General features: G+C 44.3%; 1 protein-coding gene across 2 annotated transcripts in view; it reads left to right on the top strand.

The window, feature by feature from the left end:
• Positions 1 to 22,400, top strand: part of LOC119161279 (QRFP-like peptide receptor) — a 280,506-nt gene that overhangs the window by 236,759 nt on the left and 21,347 nt on the right. For both annotated transcript variants that reach the window (XM_037413671.2, XM_075879600.1), the window contains exons 3-6: positions 17,031 to 17,218; positions 18,956 to 19,213; positions 20,686 to 20,796; positions 21,427 to 21,589. In XM_037413671.2, the coding sequence (XP_037269568.2) occupies positions 17,031 to 17,218; positions 18,956 to 19,213; positions 20,686 to 20,796; positions 21,427 to 21,589 (720 nt within the window). The remainder of the gene's footprint in view (positions 1 to 17,030; positions 17,219 to 18,955; positions 19,214 to 20,685; positions 20,797 to 21,426; positions 21,590 to 22,400) is intronic.

Genomic DNA, 22,400 nt, shown 5'->3' with positions numbered 1-22,400 from the left:
GATTCAGCGCACTTTCGGCGGCCAGAATGCTCAGTGTAAACGCGGCATTAGTGCGCCTCGATCCGTGAAGCGAAAGCAAATGAGCGCATCGAGGCACTTTAGAGACGAGCGCTATCTGGCAGTTATCTTCGAAAACGAGGGAAGGCGGGCGCGCCTGTCTTGGAGGCGATAAGGTGTAGAACGCCAAGGTGATGGGCAAGTGCCACCAACATGTCGTCTTAGCAAAGCGTTAGAAACACTTGCCTTTTTTTTAGCATAGCGCTGCATTGTCAGCGCAGCCTGATAAACGCTATATATGGTACTTATAATTACTTATGTGTGCCTTCTCTAGTAAAAGGACCCACATGCAGATTTGATTGACTATTGATTGATTGATATGTGGGGTCTAACATACCAAAACCACCATATGATTATGAGAGACGCCGTAGTGGAGGGCTCTGAAAATTTCGACCACCTGGGGTTCTTTAACGTGCGCCCAAATCTGAGCACACGGGCCTACAACGTTTTCGCCTCCATCAAAAATGCAGCCGCCGCAGCCGGGATTCGATCCCGTGACCTGCGGGTCAGCAGCCGTGTACCTTAGCCACTAGACCGACGTGGCGGGTCCACACACATGCAGATTATTGGCGTGTTGTTATGATGTCTCAGATATGTGCAATAATTGTTTTTTTTTTTCATTTTCAATACTGCCAGTCTCATTCCGAGACCATAGCAGGTGGGCGTGCAGATTGCACATGCAGGTGGTACATTAACAGCGCAGAAAACAGAAACAGGAATGTAGTGATTGATAGATTGATATGTGGGGTTTAACGTCCCAAAACCACTATATGATTATGAGAGACGCCGTAGTGGAGGGCTCCCGAACTTTAGACCACCTGGGGTTCTTTAACGTGCACCCAAATCTGAGCACACGGGCCTACAACATTTCCGCCTCCATCGGAAATGCAGCCGCCGCAGCCGGGATTTGAACCCGCGCCCTGCGGGTCAGCAGCCGAGTACCTTAGCCACTAGACCACCGCGGCGGGGCAGGAATGTAGTGAAATGACAGTCATCACAAAGTATAAGAACGAAAAATATACAAATTGTTTACATCTGCAAAGACAAAGAAACCATCACCAAAAAGAAGAGAAATGTTGCATGAAGTGCAGTGGTGCACAGGTAAACAAATAGCAAACTTCTAAACACTCCAGTTAACACTTGTACACTCCAATAATACGCTTTCGCTGGTGGCGCAATGCTTCTGGTAATGCGAGTATTGCCGCATTAAGAGAACATATTTTCTAATTTTAGTGCAAAGTCGGATACCGACTTCGCACTAGTTATGGAGCAATCCAAACAGTTTCATTCTCTTATGGCAAGTGGAAAAAAGGAGTGCTTGAACGTGTCATTGCGGTAAGAGTACTCCTTCAGTGTGTGTGAATGTTTGTGCCTAATAACGCGGGAGTCTGACGGACGGATGTACAATGATGGGTCAATTTTATAATGGTTGTGAAGTAGCTGAAAAATAAATTTAAGGCGCGCTTGTTTTGCTCGAATCGCAAGTGTTTGGAGGCCAGAGCTTGCTAACATATTTGTAGGAGAATCAGTGCGCTTATATTTGTTGCAGATGAATCTTGCTGCCTTCCTCTGTACATTTTCTAGCTTTTGAATGTTAGTGACTGTATAAGGAAACCATACTGTGTTAGCATATTCCAATATCGGTCTCACGTAAGTAGTGTAGGCTAAAAGCTTGGTTGAGTGAGGGGCCAACCGAAGGCATCTGCGAAGATAAAAGAGCTTGCGCAGAGCAACCGAAGTAATGTTAGAAATGTGCGCATCCCATCTGACGCTTGACGTTATCGTGACGCCTAAATATTTGTGCGCATTCACTTTTTCAAGCCTGGTGCCTTTAATGCTGTAGTCGTACTGGATAGCTTCTTTTTTTCGGGTTATCGTCATCCACACTGTTTTTTTGGGGTTAATCGACATTTGCCACATGTCGCACCAGTTGGAAAGATGGTGTAAAGAATCGCTTAGTGCAAGGTGATCTGAATGACTGTTAATTTCTTTGTAAATAATGCAGTCTTCGGCGAAAAGCCTAATGGTGCAAGAGATACTGTCTGTGATATCGTTAATAAAAACAAGAAATAACAAAGGCCCCAAAACGGAGCCTTGTGGTACTCCGGACGTAACAGGCAAGTTTTCTGATGGTACTTGGTCATACAGGACATATTGTGAACGATTAGTTAAGAAGTCCTTAACCCAATTTGTTAATATTCCATCTCCAATAATACTTCGAAGTTTTGCAATTAATTTGTTGTGACATACGGAATCAAACGCTTTAGCAAAGTCTAATAGTATGATATCCTTTTGCGTGCAGTTGTTAATAGATAATGCTAAATCATGAACAACTTCTGTTAGTTGCGTGGCAGTCGATAATCCGCTGCGAAACCCGTGCTGGCAAGATGACAAAACGCTTTTATCTTCTAAAAAAACGGTTAAGTGCTTCAAAATTATATGTTCTAATATTTTGCATGACGTGCTGGTTAAAGATATTGGCCTAAAGTTTGAAGGATTATCGCTATTTCATGCTTTGGGAATCGGTGCTATTTTAGCTTTTTTCCAGTCGTCTGGAAGTTTTGCTACGGCGAGATATTTGCGGAAAACCATACCAAGGTATTTGCTGCACCATTCGGCATATCGCTTAAGAAAGGGATTGGGGATGTCATCTGGTCCCGAAGATTTTTTGGGGTCTAGGTCGAGCAAAAGAGAAAATATTCCTTCATCAACTACATCTATAGGACTGATTCCAATATTATTCATGTGTGCAAGCTGTGGAATTTTCCCGTCATCTTTTGTAAAAACAGAGTGGAAATAGTTGTTGTACATATTAGATTTCGCCGTTTTCTGTTGCAATGAAAGTTCAGGACTGCTGTTTTTTCTAGGGCTGAAATGCTTCCAGAACCTTTGTGGGTTACCAGTTATGAATGACGGTAGCGTTACTTCAAAGTAATGTTGTTTTGCTTGCTTTGTTTTGGCCTTAAAGTGTGAAATAGCTGTTTTTAATTTTGATGTATTCGCACTGCAGCACTGTTTTTTTTTTACCGCTTTCCGAAGTCGTTTGACTTTTCGCTTTGCGTGTAGAATTTCTCTTGTGATCCAGGGGTTATGTCTTTGCGGCCGTGTACGCCGCAGTGGTATAAATTCATTCATGCAGTGCAGAACAATGTGCTTGAACCTTAGCCAAAGGTCATTTACAGTTGTGGCGGGATCACAGTTCAATTCCACAAACTCGTAAAACTCATGGGCTAAATAAGTTAGTACGCTGGCGTGGTCTGCTTTACTGAAGTCTGGGACATGGTTTACTGTTGATTGTAGGTGTAATCTGTGATCAAGTGCTAACCGGCAAACAGGCACTCCGTGGTCTGAAATGCCCTCTACATCAACTTGAGTGTCCACATGGCTAAGGTGACTACTAATAAGTATTAAATCTAGTACACTTGTGGCTGTTCCTTCAACACGAGTTGGGCATGAAACAATTTGATGGAGGTTGAAATTTAACATTAAATCAAATAAATCCTCTGATCCCTGTGAGGTGTGGTGCATGGTACTCCAGTTTATGTCAGCAAGGTTAAAATCACCCATTATTACGACTGCAGAGCTATGGACATGCTGCTGAAGAAAATTGTGGATGGAAACTATGCATTCCGAACCAGAGGATGGGCTACGATAAACGCAACCCGCCACTATGCTTGTGCTATTGCACAAAATTTTGCAGAAAACCACTTCTGTGTCCGGAACGTCTGGCAGTAGTGTGTACGAAATGGAACGTCGAATTAACAACGCGACGCCTCCGCCTCGGGATAGTCTGTCTTTTCGGATGACAGAACAGCTAGTGGGAGTGAATTCATGGTCGATTATATCTGATGAGCCAGGTTTCTGTGATTGCTACAATATCTGGTTCATGAAGTAGCAACAAGTTCTCAAGAGGCTGCACTTTATTCACGGCGCTTCTGGCGTTCACATTTAGCAATGTTAATGTTTCTTTTGTGTGGTACTCCGCGTGTTCGGCCGAGTTAGTATTTCGTAGTTTTTTTTGGTTTGTTCAGTGGCACCCTTTCTTCTTTTTCCTCATCCCAAACGAACGTGCAGTCATTTATGTACCGCCTCTCGAAAGCCAGTGCCACTTTTTTCCTTTTTAGCTTGGTTCGATTTCGCACTGTCCCAAAGCTTTTTTCTAATTTCGCGAGTTTTGCGACAGAAATCTTCGCCAATAGCGTAATCAGTTCCCTTAAGGTGCTTTCCATTCTTTAGTATGGCTTCCTTCTGACGCGAATCCACAAGTTTAAAGATAAGTGGTCTGGTTTTATTGGGAGCTGGTTTACCTAGCCGGTGGATGCGCTCGATCGCAATCGGTTGTAGTTTGAGTTTATCCTGTATGACGTCCCTGTTTACTGCTTGTTCGAGGGTTTCACTTGTCTCAGATTGTGCTTCCGGCAATCCGTATACGATTAGATTGGATCTTCTGCTCCTATTTTCAAGATCGTCTATTCTTTTTTCTAATGTTTGTAATACCCTAGTCATTGAATTAAGTTGCGTTTTACAGTGCCCAAGCTCTACCTCAAGGACTGACAGAGCGTCAAGTTTGTTATCAATGTCTACTAGCCGCTTTTCTTTTATTTCCTTAATGTCTCTTGCAATGTCCTTTAGTTGGTTAAAAACTTCTTCAAGGGTGGGGCCTGGGTTAGCTTCAATGTCTCCTCCCAACAACAACAGTTTTTTAAGACACTTCGTGCTATCTAACGCCATGCTAAACAGCCGTGGGCACGGCAACACCAACAAGAAGCGATCACTTCAGCGAAAGCATTTACCGTAGTTTCTGCTCACCTGCAGAATGAAGGCAACTGGGTTAGCGAACCGCATTCCGCTGGTGAAGCCGTGCCCAGTGACCGTCGCCTCAGGGAGGCTGGCCATTATAGGTGGTCTGGAGGGGGGCGCTGCCAGTTGGTTCTGCGCACCGAGATGCGCCGATGTCGTCTTGCGTAGACTGATTCCTTTCAGCAGGCCCGGCACGTGTAGGACCCTCCTGTTCAAGATTCGCGCCGTTCCGTTTATGCTCAGCCATCCAGTGTCGCCATTGCTGGCGGCGTACAGCTGGATGAGGCAGAACTGCAGAATGAAGACAAAAGGGTTAGCGAACCGCATTCCGCTGGTGAAGCCGTGATTATTGACAATCACCCAAGTGTGAACGCTTAAACTTGACCAGTATTGCTGGGGGCTGTGGATAGGGTAGACCGTTTGGTGTATCATTATGGCTGGTGAAGAGACAGACAGACAGACCAATATTCTTGCGTCTAAGTACCCCAAGAAAGACTATCGTCTTAAAAAAAGACGTGTGCATTTTCACTCTTAATTTTTCTAGTGGCTTTTCTTTGCAGGGCGAGCTAGTCATCCTTTGGCGTCACCGTGACATATCTATTGGGCTTGGCTTCCAAAACACAAAAGCAGCTGAAAGTCACGTTGTGCGCATTGATGATGATAGATGAGCTCTTCCTGATTAAACGCGCTGTGATTTTTAATTGCGAATCATTTCTTAGCGAACTTCAGCGGCTTTGAGCGAATCTATCTATCTGTCTGTCTATCTATCTAGCCGCTTACGTTTGGGTGTTCTCGTGGTCACCCTTTTAATGAGGTGTGAACCAAAATTAGCAAGTGAGGGAAAGATCGTTTGACGAATGTGACGCACTGGTCAAGATACGAATAATGTCCCATTCCTGTCACGTACGTCGTCAAACACTTCCCGCCAGATAGAGGCACATACCCACGGGCGAGTATGTGCCGCTGGTATGCGGGTATGTGCCACAGGTGATGGACATTTAGTAACTACCCAGGAACAATGATAACACACATGGGCAATATTTACGCGTGAGCGTTAAAAAATACCCGACATCGGTAGTGTCGACCCGATGAATGCAAAGAATAAATGTCAGGATCCCAGTTGGAATCGAACCCAAGCATTCAGCATGGCAACGAAGCATTGTACCACAGAGCTACGCCAGGTCTCAGAACTACCTTTCAAATAGACGATAATCTTTGTAAAACGTCAATAGTAGTTTCAGTGCTGCCTACCCAACTTTATAAACATTACATATGCACCCCTTTGATACAGCCGTCACGTCAGGTTAACGTCAATTAAAGTTAGTTGCCATGCGCTGAAGTTGATTTATGTAGCAGCGTCTAGAGCCAGCGTCCTCATGAGCATCAGCACTTCATATCAGCTTCTGTTTCTGCTAATACGCACGTTACAGTTGGCATCGTTGCGCAAGTGCAAACAACTGGTTATATGAACATCTGCAAATCTTCAACATATGTCTGTGCGTGCAACATTTGTACATAAATTTTGCATCATTTCATGACGTGTCGCTCAATAAAAAAATTGCAACACGGTCGCCTTCTTTCAGCATGCTTCGCATAAGGTCGATTCACATGTTCGTGGGATCTGCCGAATTTTTTTCTTTTTTGTGCAAATTTAGCTAAATTTTCTTACGCGTTAGAAACAAAAGAACTTGTTATCTGATAGGTTCCTCCCTTTGAGAAGTGCGCAGAGCAAAGCTAGAGAACCAAGAGATATTTAGACCCCCCCCCCCCTAAAATGGCCTGTGACTTCTGAATGACCTCTTGGCTCTAAGGCATGATTAAACCTTCAAGTGGGGTCAGTGGCTCGCCTATGTGCAGGCTCTCACTCAGTTTCAACGTGGGGATCTGGTTGAGTTTGAGCAAACCTAGCATACACAATAGCGCTATGCATCTCCATCTTCACCGCCATAGAATGATGTTATAGAGGAGCTTGCTCAGAGACGATCGAGTAACCCGTGAATCCTACGTATAGATTTCTCTCCCATCATTGAAATACGGGACGGGTTTGCTTGACGGCGCGCCCGTTTCGCTGGCCCGCAGCTCCGCGCTTCGCCCTGTTTGCTTCGGCACCCCGGGCTCTCACTGCAAGGTCTTGGCGGGGAGCCCACACCACTGCTGCCTTGACTTCTGGGGTGTTCATGCAGCAGAGCGGTAGCGAAGAGCGTTCACCGAGTATGCTTGCAGTGAAAAGGAAGGAAGCGCACCAAACTCGAGCGCTTTATACAGGCGTGGCCTTCTTGCGGTCACCTAATTATATAGCACGCAGCGCTGTTTGTGTGACTGACCGGAGAGAGCGCAGCTGCAACAGTATGCGAAATATCACAACGGTGCCTCTAGCGGGAGCAATGAGAATCAGTGTACACGCCACCAACAATAGACAAGGTGTGAACATAAGAAGCGTGATGGGCAAGCTGCAGCAGGAATAAGAACGGAAGTTTGGGCCGTCAGTAAGCAATTTCCGTTAGGGGAAGATTTTACTGGGATCACAAGGACAGTGCAGGAAGCACCAATAATATTATATTTTACCCAAGCCTTCTAACGCGAGGCACAAAATGGAGGAATGCGCAAAAAAAATCTTTTTTTGCAAAAGCTTTATCATAAATGAAGCCAAATGGATTTACTACGAAAGCGTGTTTCCACGTGGCATAACTCGCAAATAGTGCTATTGTGAAAACCATAAAGAGAGAAACGTGTTTCTAATTCTGCTATAACATGATTCATATACTTAGATGAAAGTACGTCGTCGTCTTTCTTTTAATATTTTGCTTCTTAATGCACCAGAATGTATGCGCCATCGTTTCGTGTAGTCAATTACACATTCACTGGTACTGTTGTTACGGAGGCAGAGCTGATTTTTGTAACTTAATTCATCACGACGTCCTCCGATTTAAGTAATGAAACTACGCTTTTGTTTCTTACCCACGCTGCCTTTCATTCAAATTGTTGCATAATGGCTGTGGGTGAATAAAAAAGTGTAAAAAATATTAGCTTTTGGTTATCGAAAGATAACTTGTGCCCAAACTGTGCTGTCATACCAGCTTGACACGAACGCATGCCGTGGGAAACAATTGTTTGCCTGATACAATTGCTCTTTTTTTTTCTTTGACTGTCCTTCTCGTAGAATGCCTTCTGAGGCTTCAAATTGATATATATGGTTCGCGCCAAGGTTAATTAGGAAGAACATGTCCGGCGACCTGAAATTATTTCTTTATTTGCATGCGAAGTAGAAGCTAAAATTGTTCCTCTCGGGTGCACCTATATTAAAACGCCTAAAATAGCCATGCCCAAGTCACCTTTAAATCTAGGTACGTAGAACAGAAACAGGAAAAGGCTGTAGCCTCTTTTTTTTCTTTTTTCTTTTTTGTTTAGCTTTGTTATCACTTAACATAGCATCATGAAGTGCCCACAGCGGACACTGATTTGTCAAGAGCTAAGTTTCTTCATTATTTTTTCAGAGAGCACGCCATATTGCCTCTAGTTGCTACGTCATTGCTTGCTGTAGCTTCCGAAGTACAAGCACCTATGCCGTCCATTTTAGAGTAACTGTAAGTGTTGCTATATAGCCGAGTGGCATTTATGCGAAAGTATCTCAACTGCCAAGCTTTCCACTGAAAAGTGTCAATGTTTCGAAACTGTATGGTGGATTATGAGAAACGCTATATAAACTGGAAGCCTCCGGTATTGTTTCTGACCACTTGGGGCTGCTTGACGTGCTCCTAAAAGATGATAAAGAAGAGTTTTCAGCGGCCGTGGTCTGGGTATTAATCCGCGATTCCGTTTTGAGCAGCGTGCTGACAAATCTGACAGGGTCCTTCACAGGGTTGCCAACCGCAGGGTAATTACTCTTTCAGAAGACTTGCTTGTCTGGCAAGTTGCTACGTGCTTAATAAACTGCAAAAGCCACAAAACACCAAAATCGGCGGAAGCAGAGCAGCAGAAACAGAGGTCCACGTCTCTGCTCTCTGTCTCTGTTTCAACTGCTCCGCTCTTTCCGATTGTGGCGTTTTGTGATTTTTGTTGTTTACTAGGTAATAACTTTACTTGTAAAGTTTTTTCGGGAGTTTTCTGGGCAGCGTGGGGTAGTAGGATGCTAATACGATTATTTTATCAAGCGTAAGGTAATTTCAACTTGTGGCTCATCATCGATCATCGAAAGACTTGAATGACCGACTCGACACCCGTGAAGGTGATATTCCTAAATAGATCCGGAAACTCGATATTTCTTTTCAATAAAACCTAAAATGTCACCAGCAGAAGTCACACGCAAAATATAATATGTCGAATCTATGGAGGGCGTGGTGATCAATACAGCCTTCAAATGGCCTTAGGTGAGTGCGCAAGGAACCATGCGGGTTTTTTCAATGACAGGGAATGGGTAGATAAAATAGCATGCTCAACGAGCCCGACACCTGCACTTCACGAAGCTCATTATTTTATTGTTGTTTTTTTTTGCTCTTTATATATATATATATATATATATATATATATATATATATATATATATATATATATATATATATATATATATATATATATATATATATATATATATATATATATAATGATTACATTATGGCATAATTTGTCCAGATCATAATTCAGGTTCCCACACTATAAACTAACTTTACAAATTCACTCCCGAACTTTCTGAGCCTTAGCGCAGATAAACGTTCGCGTACCTTTTTTTAAACTTAACTTTCTAATACTGTTCCTAATACTGGCGTGTTTCTAACTCAAGCGTTTTGATGAACAGTCTTTTAGAGCGAAAGCTGTTATGAGATCAGAACTCGGGTCACGCGCGGCGCCGTAGTTGTCTGCCACCACTGCTGCCACTGCCACCGCTGCCGGTGTCCGTAACCACTTTCGTAAAAATAAGAAGAAAAAACTACTACCAACGATACAGTGGGGTCCGAATCTGGGTCCGCTGCGTGCCAGCCCAGTATTGTACCTCTCAGCCAATCCGATGCTTGGTACTTGCTCGCAAACTTGGCTTAGGCAGGCTTGATGTCGGGAAAAGAATCGCGTTAATATAAGTAATAAAGCGTTTTAGAACAGCAAAAGAACAACGAGGCGTCACACGATAAGAATAGCGTAACGAGTGGGTCGTCCGATGTTCCAACCAGCGTGTATTTAATCACCAATTAACTGTGGCTCATACCCACTTCGGGCATAATTCCTCATCGTCGTCAGCCACTGCATGAACAATCGGCACAAAATTATTTGCAAGTGTTTAGAGGATACAACGCTTCTCAGAAGAATGACGAAAACTAGCGTAGCGAATGCTGTTCTACAACCCAGAAGTTATCATTATTTATCTTGTAATGGGTGCTCAGCAAATGAGATTGCAGCAGTTACCCAATGAGTGTTTAGAAAGGGCTCTGAAAGGCCGCTCTTCTAGCTTTCCCTGTGACTGTGCTGCGCCTTCCGCGCAGGCCTGGCGTTTTTCCCTATATCGCTTACACTGCCAACCGCATACTTGCCGATGAGTATCCTGGTTCTTTTTCTCAGCTGTAAGTTAATCTTCTGCTCACACTAGTATCAAAATGCTTTCTCTTCCCATAGTCTGTCTTTTATGTTTCTTATTCTCCGACTTTTTTTTGCAACCAATTTCTAAATAGCTACCAACTCAGCGTCACTACACGTCGGTATGTGTTGTAGTGGAGCTGTGTGTGCATTTTTCTTGTTACACTGGAAATACTTTAGGCATAGGTTAAAATGCCGTGCAGTAAAAAAATATCGCGTAGGGTAGAGTTGTTTTGGCCATGGCGTATACAGGGTATTTTTCAAAAATTGGTTAGCAACTGTGGTGCTTGATGCATTCGCCTAATATGACTCGAAGCCGAAAGCCATCGCCTTTTTTTTTCTTCCCATTCAATATATTGACCCACCTCTGGTCCTCTTCAAAGCTGTCTTAGTGGTTTTGCATTGCCTCCAATATCGGAGGCATTGGAAGCTTTCGGCACCTTACCTGGTTTCGCACTGTCTCCGTGATGAACCCACCTTTGACCAAGTGGCGATTTCATGTGATGACGACATCACGTGACAACACGTTATATGAAGTCGTGAGGACGTCTTATGGGGACGCCATCACGGGATGAGGACTTTTTGCACCGGTGATGTTGCCAACGCCGGCGTTCCATTTTCTTGGTTGATGAGGTGTCTAAGAATACTCGGCGTCCTCGATGGTCGAGACGCATTTTTGCACAGGACTAAGCGAAGACGTTTGCCTGCTAGAGGTAAAGGCGATGACGTGCAGTTTGAAAGGCGGAACTAACGGGCACAAATTAAAGCTTAAAAGGACCTATAACTAGGCAAGTTGGTATGAATTTGTACTAGTGAAACGGCGCCACAAGGAAAGACGAATGCAAGCGCGAAAAGGGGCGCTTGCGTTTTGTGTTCCCCTTTCTTCGTGTTCATTTGCCTTCCCTTGTGGCTCCATTTTACTAGTATAATATAAAGCTCAACACGCTTAAATAAGTCTGCTGAATATACTTGTGTTTTTACACGTTATTGAGGAACGTCTTTCTCTACGTCTGCCGCGCCTCCCCATAAGCCCATGCCCCATTTATTTTTAACACACGTGATACGATATGTCAGCGCTGCCAGTAGTCATTACGATGAGTGGAGAACACTTCTTTTTCTTGTGTCAGGTAACATGTGACTTTATCCGAACAATGCTCCCTTTATTTCAATGCCAGTGCAAACGTGTGCTTCTCAACGGGAGTCGTCGGTTCGCCTTAATTTCGAGAGTGGTCGTGATGCGGCGCTATATAAGGGGTCACCCTGCTCACGTCACACGTGCATTCGAGCGCTTTCCCCCGAAGATGCAATAAACGTGTTTCCCACTCCAACGTCAGGCGTCTGTCACATTCGCTTCTCCATGCTGCACTTTTTTTGGTTGAGACAATGCCACCACCGCTTCACAGAGCAGCGCATGCAGAAACGTTGCAGTGACGCTTCCCCATTGGTTGCCCGCATAGCGCCCCGAACGGCGACACGCTATCTCAAAACACCCTATATTTCACAGAGCCAGCGTAACTGCCAATATTGTGAGGGAGACTCGCTCCCTGGATTTTGTGCCGACTGGTTCTGCCCCCGCGATCTCCGATGACAGCGCAGCTCTGGCCGACTGGCTCGCCCAACGCCATCTCCTGACGTTGACAAGAGCTCTCGCCGAGTGGTGCCCCGTACTCGGATTCCTGCGACCGTGTCCATCTTTCCTATCTTCTCCTTACTTCCGTGTGTCGCCGTCCCTACTCTTCAGTCTCACCTTCCGCTCTTTCTATTTCTATACTTTTTAATGATATCCTTTTAATCCCTCCTTACCCCACCCCTCGTGAGCTACTGTTGAGGTGTCCTTCCCCTGAGAGACAGTTACGGGGCTCACTTTTTCTTTTTTTCAGTTAGAAATCACTCCCTCCCCTCTCCCAATTATGTGAACACGAAGAATGCAAGACGCCGCCCCACGGATCTGTACATAACGGAACAAAAAATGACTTCATAAGATTTCCATCATGAGGCACATGGGAGGCTACGCGATGGGAGAGAGCGGAAAAAGGTTAGAAGACAGGGTGGTCATCAGCTGCATCGGGCATATCTGGATGGCATTAATAAACTAGATGAGGTGCTGTACCGTCAACGTAGTTTTAACTGCGTTAAATGACACACCTGGGTGCTCGAGTACATATCTCGTTCATTGGCTCTAGACGTTTTTTCACGTGACAAAAAACCTGCTGTGACAAAAAAAACAGACAAAAAAGAAAAGTCTTCGAAGTAGATGCTATTGAAATGACTGCAGGGGGTCTGCAAAAGCTCTCCGTCAGTCGTGCTCATCCAAAATAAATAGAGCTCACCAATAAATGCAAATGGCATTAGTAGCTAGGGCATCTGTGCGCACGCGGGTAGTCACTGTACGTATATTACGTTCATTCACCACATTAAACACTTCATAGTTCGCGCTGGTGTATTATGTACATATGTGTCTTTGTTCACTTTGTTCCGTTTTTTATGTTTTGTTGTAGTCTACAAAAGGCAATGATATCATAATTTATACGCTAAGTTTTCTACTGTGACCAATTCATACGATAATATGACGAGATATTCAAGCAAACCTTTCTTTGCGAACCATCCTATACATTCATGATTGTACGGTTAGCTTATGTGAAGGTGTGCAATAGCTCTCCTGCAGAACGGCTTGTTCGAATCGGCTTCGAGTGTGTAGCCACCTCTGATCTACCTCGTAAGGTTGTCTGGATGCTACTCACTTTCTTAGAGCTTTACGCAGTAAAGCAGCAAACGTTGCCTGAACATCACCGGTTCAACATACACTTCCTCAATAGCACAAATCTTCTAATAAGTCGAACCCCTCTCCGCCTGCTTTCTTGAGGACTGTGGTTTTATTACTTTCGCTCTCTCACCAGAAAAGTGCAGTTTAGTATTTCGTCATACCTCGAGTAACGGCCCACCGCACTGACCCTAGAAGCACTGTCACAAAAAACTGCGCCACTATACTTGCCTGCTAGTTAAGCATAATGACAATGGCGCAAAATGCTGGACAGAACGAATTCACTTGCATAGCATTCCATTACCACTTACCGAAAATCTTCGGTTCTTATTTTACATTATGACTCGGGAATTTCATGTAAAGCTGACATAACCGCAAAGCGTTGCTTATAATCTACATCAGAAGCATGAGCCGCATCATAGGCCAAAGATCAAAGATAGGTCATAGGTGTAGCTATGAGTAATGTTTTTGCTTGCATTTCACTGTAACACGACAATAGTATACAAGTATGGCACGCCCTATGCGTCACCTTGAAATTATTCGTGTTGAACTGAGCCCACTTGGATTCCGCATAGACTACGTCATATATAGAGATACTTATCCGTCACTATATGAAATCACATTGACGCATCGGTGTTCCCTTCAGCGATTCCAGAGTTTCATTAGGTTTTACTGGTAGTACAAAGTCAAAAAGTAATAAAAAACTAATCGGAAATAAAATTTACGTGCAGTACGGTGATTTCGTTAACTCTCTGTCTGTTTTCTTTCGATTTTTTTTTTCTGCGGAACTCAGTGTCAACTAATCCATTTCTTCTGGTGCCATGCAGCTAAACTTTGTCGCACCAGATTATCTGTTTTTTTTATTTCTGCAACAATGTACTTATCACGCCTTTTGGAGCCTAATTTTCTTCAGGTACAAAAACTGCTTTGTTCGTATCAACAGATATGTTTGATTTGTTCTTGTGAGTCTCCGTCATACGCCGTTAAAACAGACATTTTTTTTTCTTCTTTCGACGACAGGCCATATTGATCTTTCACTCTGTTGCTGGGAGATTCTAGGGATTGAGGTTCAGGGAGAAACATTGAGAAATGTTTAAAACACTGCTCAGACATGTCTAAGGCAATCCAAAAAAGAGGAGGGGGTGTAGCTCTCGAAGTTTCAGGGTTTTTTTTTTTTTGTCTCATACTATTAAAAAGAGATTGAACTGTCATGCTGGATTTTGTCGACAAACTCACACTATAGAGCTAGACAGAAATTTCTTTCGCATCCTTCATGATCTTTTTCACAATCGTGCTTGAGTTTTTCCTTAAAAAGGCAATCCAGTAGACCATCATCTTAATAGTCGCTGCATCATTTTTGCCGTCTTGTTTTTGCAAAGACCGAAGCTCTAATGAGTTGTAGAAATCTGTTACCTGTTTTTGCAATAGAATGTAATCACAGCTGTTGTAATCCCAGTACATTCAATGGGCACATAAAATTATTTACGTAATGAAAGATATTGACTTTTCGAATGTTCATTACGAGTGCTTTGTTGCGACATGGCGTCTCATTAGTGTTTACTTCTTTGTGGAAGGCTAAATATGCAGTTATGAATTTTTTTCTTTAGCAGCCAGCTTATGCCGCGCCATTTAAAGGACGCCGAATGGCTTTTTTGTCTTCATGCTTAACTATATTGTTTTCTGGGGAGATATGCGCATTTAATTAGTCACATCAAAGTAATTAGACTTCTTATTGCATAGTCTCAAACATTTTTTTTTAAATACAAACGCTTAATTTGGTCTAAATTCCACCTATTTCTCACCCACCGTGGTGGCCCGTATAGTGGTTACTGGGAAGTTGTGAGTTCCCCGCCGCGGTGGTCTAGTGGCTAAGATACTCGGCTGCTGACCCGCAGATCGCGGGATCGAATACCGGCTGCGGCGGCTGCATTTTCGACGGAGACGGAAATGTTGTAGGCCCGTGTGCTCAGATTTGGGTGCACGTTAAAGAACCCCAGGTGTTCGAAATTTCCGGAGTTCTCCACTACGGCTTCTCTCATAATCATATGGTGCTTTTGGGACGTTAAACTCCACATATCAATGAATCTACCAAGTTGCGAGTGCATTCGCGGCAATGGGCAGCCACAGTAACACGTTCGAATTAATTTGGCTGTGGCTTAACTCAGTTATGCCTATAGGTGCGTAGCGAGAAGCGTGGCTAATTTTATTGCGCAGCTTCGTTCACTGTACGACAACGCTTCTCGGGGCATGTCACTCGCTCTTCCTCCGTCTCCTCGGCTCGCTGCCTCCTCTTCGTTTCATTTCAATTAAGAAGCCTGGCGTTTTTCAGTACCCCCGATTCACTTTTCATCTTTTCCGGCATATACCACCAAGCCACCCCTTCTATGTACTATACAAAGTCAGCTGCTTCTCTTTTGTTGCAACCAGCTCCTCATCTCACGCCATGCCATACTGCGCAACGAGTGGTGCTGCCAGCTGCAACAGTTGCTACTAAATGGCTCACGTCGCCTTGTGGCCCCCGGCCACAGCGAAACGGCAATAGTAGGGCCAGTGTAGCTATCGCTACAAAATACGAACAACGCTAGTGTACTTAGACTCAGATGCACGCTAAACGACCCCAGGTAATTAAAATTAACCTGCATTCTTCCTCATAACACGCCTCATGATCACATTATTGTTTCACTGCACAAAGCATCCGAATATCTTTTTTTACGAGAAGCAAAGTGGAGGACCACTAATATACGGGGCTGCCCGCTTTCAGTGGAGTGCCTTCGAAAATGTGTGCCATTAAATTTGCCCGCCCGACAAGGGTAAAAAGGTGGACTCATTTATGAAACGCAGTTAGGTGCATTTTCAGCTTAGCACCGCGCGATTTTTCACGCGTCCTTTCCACGGCAAGCGATAACAGCACCGTAATTTCAGCCAAAGTGCGTTCCATGTCGTATCATCTTAAATCGACAACGACGTGGAATGTAGTTGAGTGGTAATGAAGCGTGGCCACGGCGTAACATTAAGTGTACGACCACACGCCTGGATAGGCACGCCGCGCCACACGTGTCAGAGAAATGCGGGAACCGTGACGAATGACAGACTGCTAAGGGTGCGATTAATTTTTTCGCCGTGTAGTATATTCCTAAAAAGACGTTTTGGCTCCCACGTGGGAATTTTGTTGACGGGAGCTTCCTTCTTCATGTCTTTCCCCTGGCAGGCGGGAGTCCACAAACTCTCGACTTCTAGGCCTTAAGTTATTCATATATTACTACTGCTATTTTCTTACTACTAGTATCAATCTAGTTCCATATTTGTTCTGTTAAAATACGACCACTAAAACAAGTACCAAGTTTTTACGTCCATCTAACAGTATGCTATGAGTCATGGCGAGGGGGGGTACTGTTACGACTATTAGTACTGTCACTATACTACACTGTTACTGATGATACGGCTATTAGTATTGCTACTACTATCACTGCAGCTGCTACTGTACTGCTACTACTATTACCTTTACTACTACTACTACTACTACTACTACTACTACTACTACTACTACTACTACTACTACTACTACTACTACTACTACTACTACTAGTGCATCCACCACTGCTGCTACAGCTGCTGCTACTACAACTTAGTACTGAAACTTGTACCATACCGATAATGCTATTGGCGCTATTGCTAGCAGAACTGCGACTACTATACGAACCATCCGTCATCGTCGTTGTCGTTTTTGTGGTTATTGTATAAAAGCAGCATTATTTGGCGCAAGTACTATGCGCACCTAAAGGAGAGACAGTGAGAGCTGTGGTAAAACATGTGCGTGTGCTTACAGTGCACGTGTCTCTGATGTTCGCAGTGACAGCAGTGACGTGCAGCGTCCTCACACTGTCTGCGATCTCGTGCGACCGTTTCACGGCCATCCTGTACCCGTTCCGCGCACGGATCACCAAACAGCGCACGGGCGGAGTGCTGGCCGCTGTGTGGCTCCTGTCTGCCACCGTCGCCTCGCCTCTACTACTTTACACTACGCCCTACAACGTACAGGTGACTTCCTTTGCAACATATAGCTTGTAAGTACACTGTCGTGGTCATATGTACACAGCCAGCGTACTCTCTTGAATGTTCACTTTAGAGCTCACACTGCTGGGTAGACGAAAAATCGGGGGTGGGGGTGGGGGCATGCCAGTAGTGAGAAACAAAAAACCGGAGCCGTTGTATTGCCTAATTACGTTGGGTACATGCGGGCACGGTTAATGGACGATATTGCATGGTATTCAAGTTAGCGCTGACAACTGAGGAAGTGCGCTGGAAAGGCTACGACATAAAATATAGTTTATGAGCGCTGGGGAGTGACTACGCCCGTAAAAGAAGTCGTTTTGCACATCGCGTGGCCAGCGCTACTTTGCAACACTATATTCTCGTTAACCATGATTGGCCTAAAGTGCATCCGCTGGTTCACTGTAAAAAAAAATTCACTCAGTTGAAGCTAAATGCTCAGTGTCCATACGCTTGTCTATAATTTTAACAGTCTTATACAAAATGCAAACAAGGTTTATTTTGATTATTATGTTGGCATAAATGTTTGGTGCTACAAGATGGCAAACGTCTAAGCAACTGGTGGGGTGAGAGATACTGGCCATAAAACATTAATCATTTCTCTAAAATACATGGCTTCTAACCAGTGCAATGCGCGTTCAAAGTAGGCACATATATAGCAGTGAAGCTGCCGTTGCATGTACAGCGAAACAGAAAGTAGCTACAAGTGTATTCTAGAAAGTCGGTGTGTGCTCGTTGTTGGTCTGTTCCTGTCCATGAGTGAGTTGTGGCGTGCACTAACTACAACTAATTACATGAACTAATTATTTTTCAGTAGGCTAACCAGGCAGCGCTGTATAACTTTGTTTTTATTTATTATTATGTATTTATTTCTGATAGAATCAACTTGGTATGAAAACGTACACGGCGCATATAAACCAAACAGGAGTGAAGCTTTTGTTGGGCAATTTCAGTTCTCTGGCGTCGGAACAGTTACTAAGTTGTAAAAGCTGTTAGCAACAACATGGTAAAGACCAACAGCTTGGGATGATGCTGTTCACTCGCTAACGAAGTGATTGATTTTGGCATCAGTCAACCAAGCCTGAAGCACCTCACTGAACGCTCGAGTTGAGCTTGCTCACGACTGTAAATTCGCTAGTTCATGGTTAACAACCGAGCATGGATGTGAGTCCGAGCGAACTCGTGTTTAGTGACAACTCACTCGTTGAGATTTGTATGTATTTCAGCTCAACGTGTGCTCCGACTTGTCATTGTTTCTTCATGGGGTTCACTGTTTTGGATTTGAATGTTCATTTATAGGTCGAGTCTGTTTTCATACGTGAGCACTAATTTTATCACACGCGGAGTGCCACTGAAAGCCACTTTTGGAATAAATGCTGGCGAGATCGCAATACGCCGTTAATTGCCAACACGCCAAAGTAAAGCGCTTGAAATCACGTACAGGCACCGTAAGGTAGTGTTTTGTAGAGTGCGAAGACGACCAATTTGATGGAAAGTGAATGTAAAGCTCCATAATTGGAAATTCCATCATAGGAAAGCCAATGATGGAAAGCCAACCGAGTTCGCATACATTTTCGCTCGCAATAGGTTTTTTTTTTTTTTCACGTTGCTGTCGCAAAATAACAACTCGATCACCTGGAGTCGTATGAACAGTTTAAGCGTCATAATATTCATTCTTTACCTTTCTTGCCCGCCCATTCGGCAACGCATTTCTTGACTTTGCAGTGGACCGACGTGGAGCTGACGTACTGCGGCGAGAGTTGGCCGCAACGCATCGAGTGGGACCCCGTGGAGCAGGCGTGCGTGGCGCGGTCGCCTTTCAAGCAGCTCTATTACACGGCCGTCACGGTGGCGCTGTTCTTCGTGCCCGTTCTCGTGATGAGCTCGGCTTATGCGCTCATCTTGCACGCCCTCTGGAGGGACCGGCACCCGGGCGAGGCCAACGCCAACAATGCGCTGCTCCACTCTCGGGCCAAGAGGAAGGTGGGTACCGCTGCGCTCTTCCGTGTAACGCAACGCAAGGGACGCACTAAATAAATATGTATTGTCATACTCTTAGTGGCGGGGACTTCAAACAACTTGAGTGCGCACGATCTTGCGTTTCTTTGTACACCCAGCGGCACCCAAGAAGAATACAAAGGATTGCAAGGGATTATATATGCAAGCCGCGCTAGGGCCCCCGCATTAAGGCTTTATATAAATTTACATTATTCGAATACATTTTTGAGGGTAGCGAATAGCCTCCGGCTTACCGAGGTTTGATTGATTCACTGATATGTCAGGTTTAACGTCCCAAAACCACCATATGATTATGAGAGAGGCCATAGTGGAGGGCTCCGGAAATTTCGACCACTTGGGGTTGTTTAACGTGCACCCAAATCAGAGCACACGGGCCTACAGCATTTCCACCTCCATTGGAAATGCAGCTGCCGCATCCAGGATTCGATCCCGTGACCTGCGGGTCAGCAGCCACTACACCACCATGGCGGGGTGTCTTATTGAGGTGGACGAAAAAAAAATGGAGATAAATAGGAAGTACAGATTCTTCACTACTCCTCAGTAATATCGTGCACTTCTCTTCTTTCGTGATGTCACGCATTTTCTTGATGTTTTTCACACTTATTATGGAACTACAAATGCTTTTTGTATCATTGTTCTTCAGAAGGCACTGCCTATCGCTTGGTAATTATGATGCTATGAATATGAGCTCGCAAACAAACAAAAACTATCGCCGGGCAGAACATACTCCGCGTGACGTGCACTGCAAAGCGTGTACTGCACCCAATACGCAGCACTGAGCCCGTGCAAAGCGAGTGTGGTGCTTACAAAGTTAGAAATACGTTTCATTATTTGCCATACACTAGCCGATGTTCATTAAGGACGCCATACTAGAACCTAAAGCACGACGCCCCGTTGCATACCAACATGCATAATCATACTTGTTTTTTGAAAGGCGACATGATCTGTCTTCGCACAGAAAATCAGTGAAGGCAACATTGACCTTTTTTTCTCTGGTAGTGGACTATTGAATAGGCTATAGCACCCCAGCTCACTTTTTTCTCTTTCGGGTGTCTATTTCGCTCTTCGCTTTGTTTCTCACCTTTCTTCCCCATCCCCATTTCTCTTAGTGCAGGGTAACAAACCGGATGCTCCAATTTCTGGTTAACCTTCCTGCCTTTCCCTCGTTTTATTTTCTCTCTCTCTCTCTCTCTCTCTCTCTCTCTGGTTAAAAAAGCCCCTTCTGACGATGGGTGTGCTGAAGACGCGCAAGATCCATGTCATTGTTTCTCTTATCGTCGCTTCTTTACAACAAACTCCCCTTTGGGTGAAAACTCGCATGAAAGTTGCATTTATTGCACCGCGGGATGATTTACTCATGCATGATGGTTGTCAGGGAGACCCGATTTCACCTTGTCGGGCCTTTTCGTTTTTCCTTCTTATTCACTACTGCACAGGTTGTGAAGCTGGTGTGCGTGGTGCTCCTTGTATTTGTCCTCTGCTGGATGCCCTTCCAAGTCATCGTTCTGTTTTCTCAATTTCGGGACAACGGGATCCACAGCCAACCGGTAAGGCTTTAAAGAAGTATACAGGATATAAAGAGAAATTGAATGCACTTGAAGAACAAAAGTAAGGATGCAAACGTACGCACTGCAGGTGACCCTCAAGCGTATACATATAAGACACGAAAGGTGCCCACGCATGCAGAAAGCTTTTCTCTCTGAGCGCATGTTCTTTCAGTTCTTACGCTCGAGTGTTTATGACGTATAGCAAGCTTTCCAGTTAATTATTGTGAAGATTACTCTGTTGATCCTTATTTTGAAGTCATGCAGTATCTGAGCTCAATGTTTCCGTTACGCTTAAAACTGTTGAGCGAAGGCATAGTGAACACTATTTGCCACGGGCCCCCTGACTATGAACTATCAACTTTCGGAATGCGTGCTTTCCTCTCGCCTTTATATTTTCCCGAGTCTTAGCTGACCTGAAATAGAAATAGAGTAAGAATATGCCTGCAGGCTTACATATAGCTTGACTACGTAATAAGTTCGCGAATCCAACGCGTCTTTGTGGACGACTGATTTTTTCGTGCTATGCAAACATGTTTCTAAACTATTCAAGTCAGATCGCCAATTTTGTGGGAGAGAGACAAACCTCGCTGTGAACGCTCCTTTTGTTTGCTTGTTTTACTCATGGTTCAGTTACCTTCGTGGTTCTCGCCAGCATCGTTTTGGTGCACGTACTTGGCGTACGCCAACAGTGCACTGAATCCCATCATTTACGGCGGCATGACGCCCACGTTCCGCCAGGGCCTGGCCAACGTGTTGCGCTGCGGACACCGACGCCGGGCCGACTATCCAAAGCGTAAGTTCTCGTGTCGTTAGTATCGCTTCCGTGGACGCGGCTTACTACGCACGCATTCGACAGAGGGTGTGTAGCGCTTCCACACATAGACAAGGTTGTCACTCTATATATAGAGTGACAACCTATATGTGTAATGCATGAGCTTTGTTCGTCATGATTATATTATACCCGTACAAGGTGATCGCGCTATGTGTATCTATAAAGGCTAGCCACCAGGTTAGTTTGCGTTTATGGCTACCAAGCATAAGGTGTCCCAACTGCAGTGTCCATATTTAAAGATGGTGTAATGTAAACAAATGTAGCTGCTTAGGTATATGGGCACTTTAAAGAACACAATGTGCTTACAGTCAATCTGAATTTCTTTACTATTAAGGGTCTTTTAATTAACTTGTGCCAAGCACTTGAAAAAAACAAACATAAGTTCCACGTGTCTCAAAAGGGCGCAGTATTGTTCTGAGCCATATAATGCACGTCAGGGTAGGTTTTGCAACGTGAAAAGGACGGTAATTAATAACAATTGCTTAAAGAACTGTTCATTATTAATTCTAGCAAAAACGTCTTCTATATAAAGGTCCCCAGAAACATCAATTTTGTGCATATTCTAAAACGACTTCCCTGGTTAATTTTTGCCAGCCTTTCTCTAAAGCGTACGAGCTTAAAAAAAAAAAAACTCCCGATATCCATCCAACACGTGGCCCTTTACTGTCCTCAAGTGTAATTGGAAAAAAGTATCCAAGTCTGCTCCGCGCACATAGTCTGCGATGAACGTTAAGTGATCGTAGCGGCGTACCTTCTTAACAAAAAACAAATA

Source organism: Rhipicephalus microplus, chromosome X (genome assembly GCF_043290135.1).
Source record: "Rhipicephalus microplus isolate Deutch F79 chromosome X, USDA_Rmic, whole genome shotgun sequence".
NCBI classification, from domain to species: domain Eukaryota; kingdom Metazoa; phylum Arthropoda; class Arachnida; order Ixodida; family Ixodidae; genus Rhipicephalus; species Rhipicephalus microplus.
The sequence above is the reverse complement of the archived record's forward strand: the minus strand, read 5'-3'. Positions and strand labels throughout refer to the sequence as shown.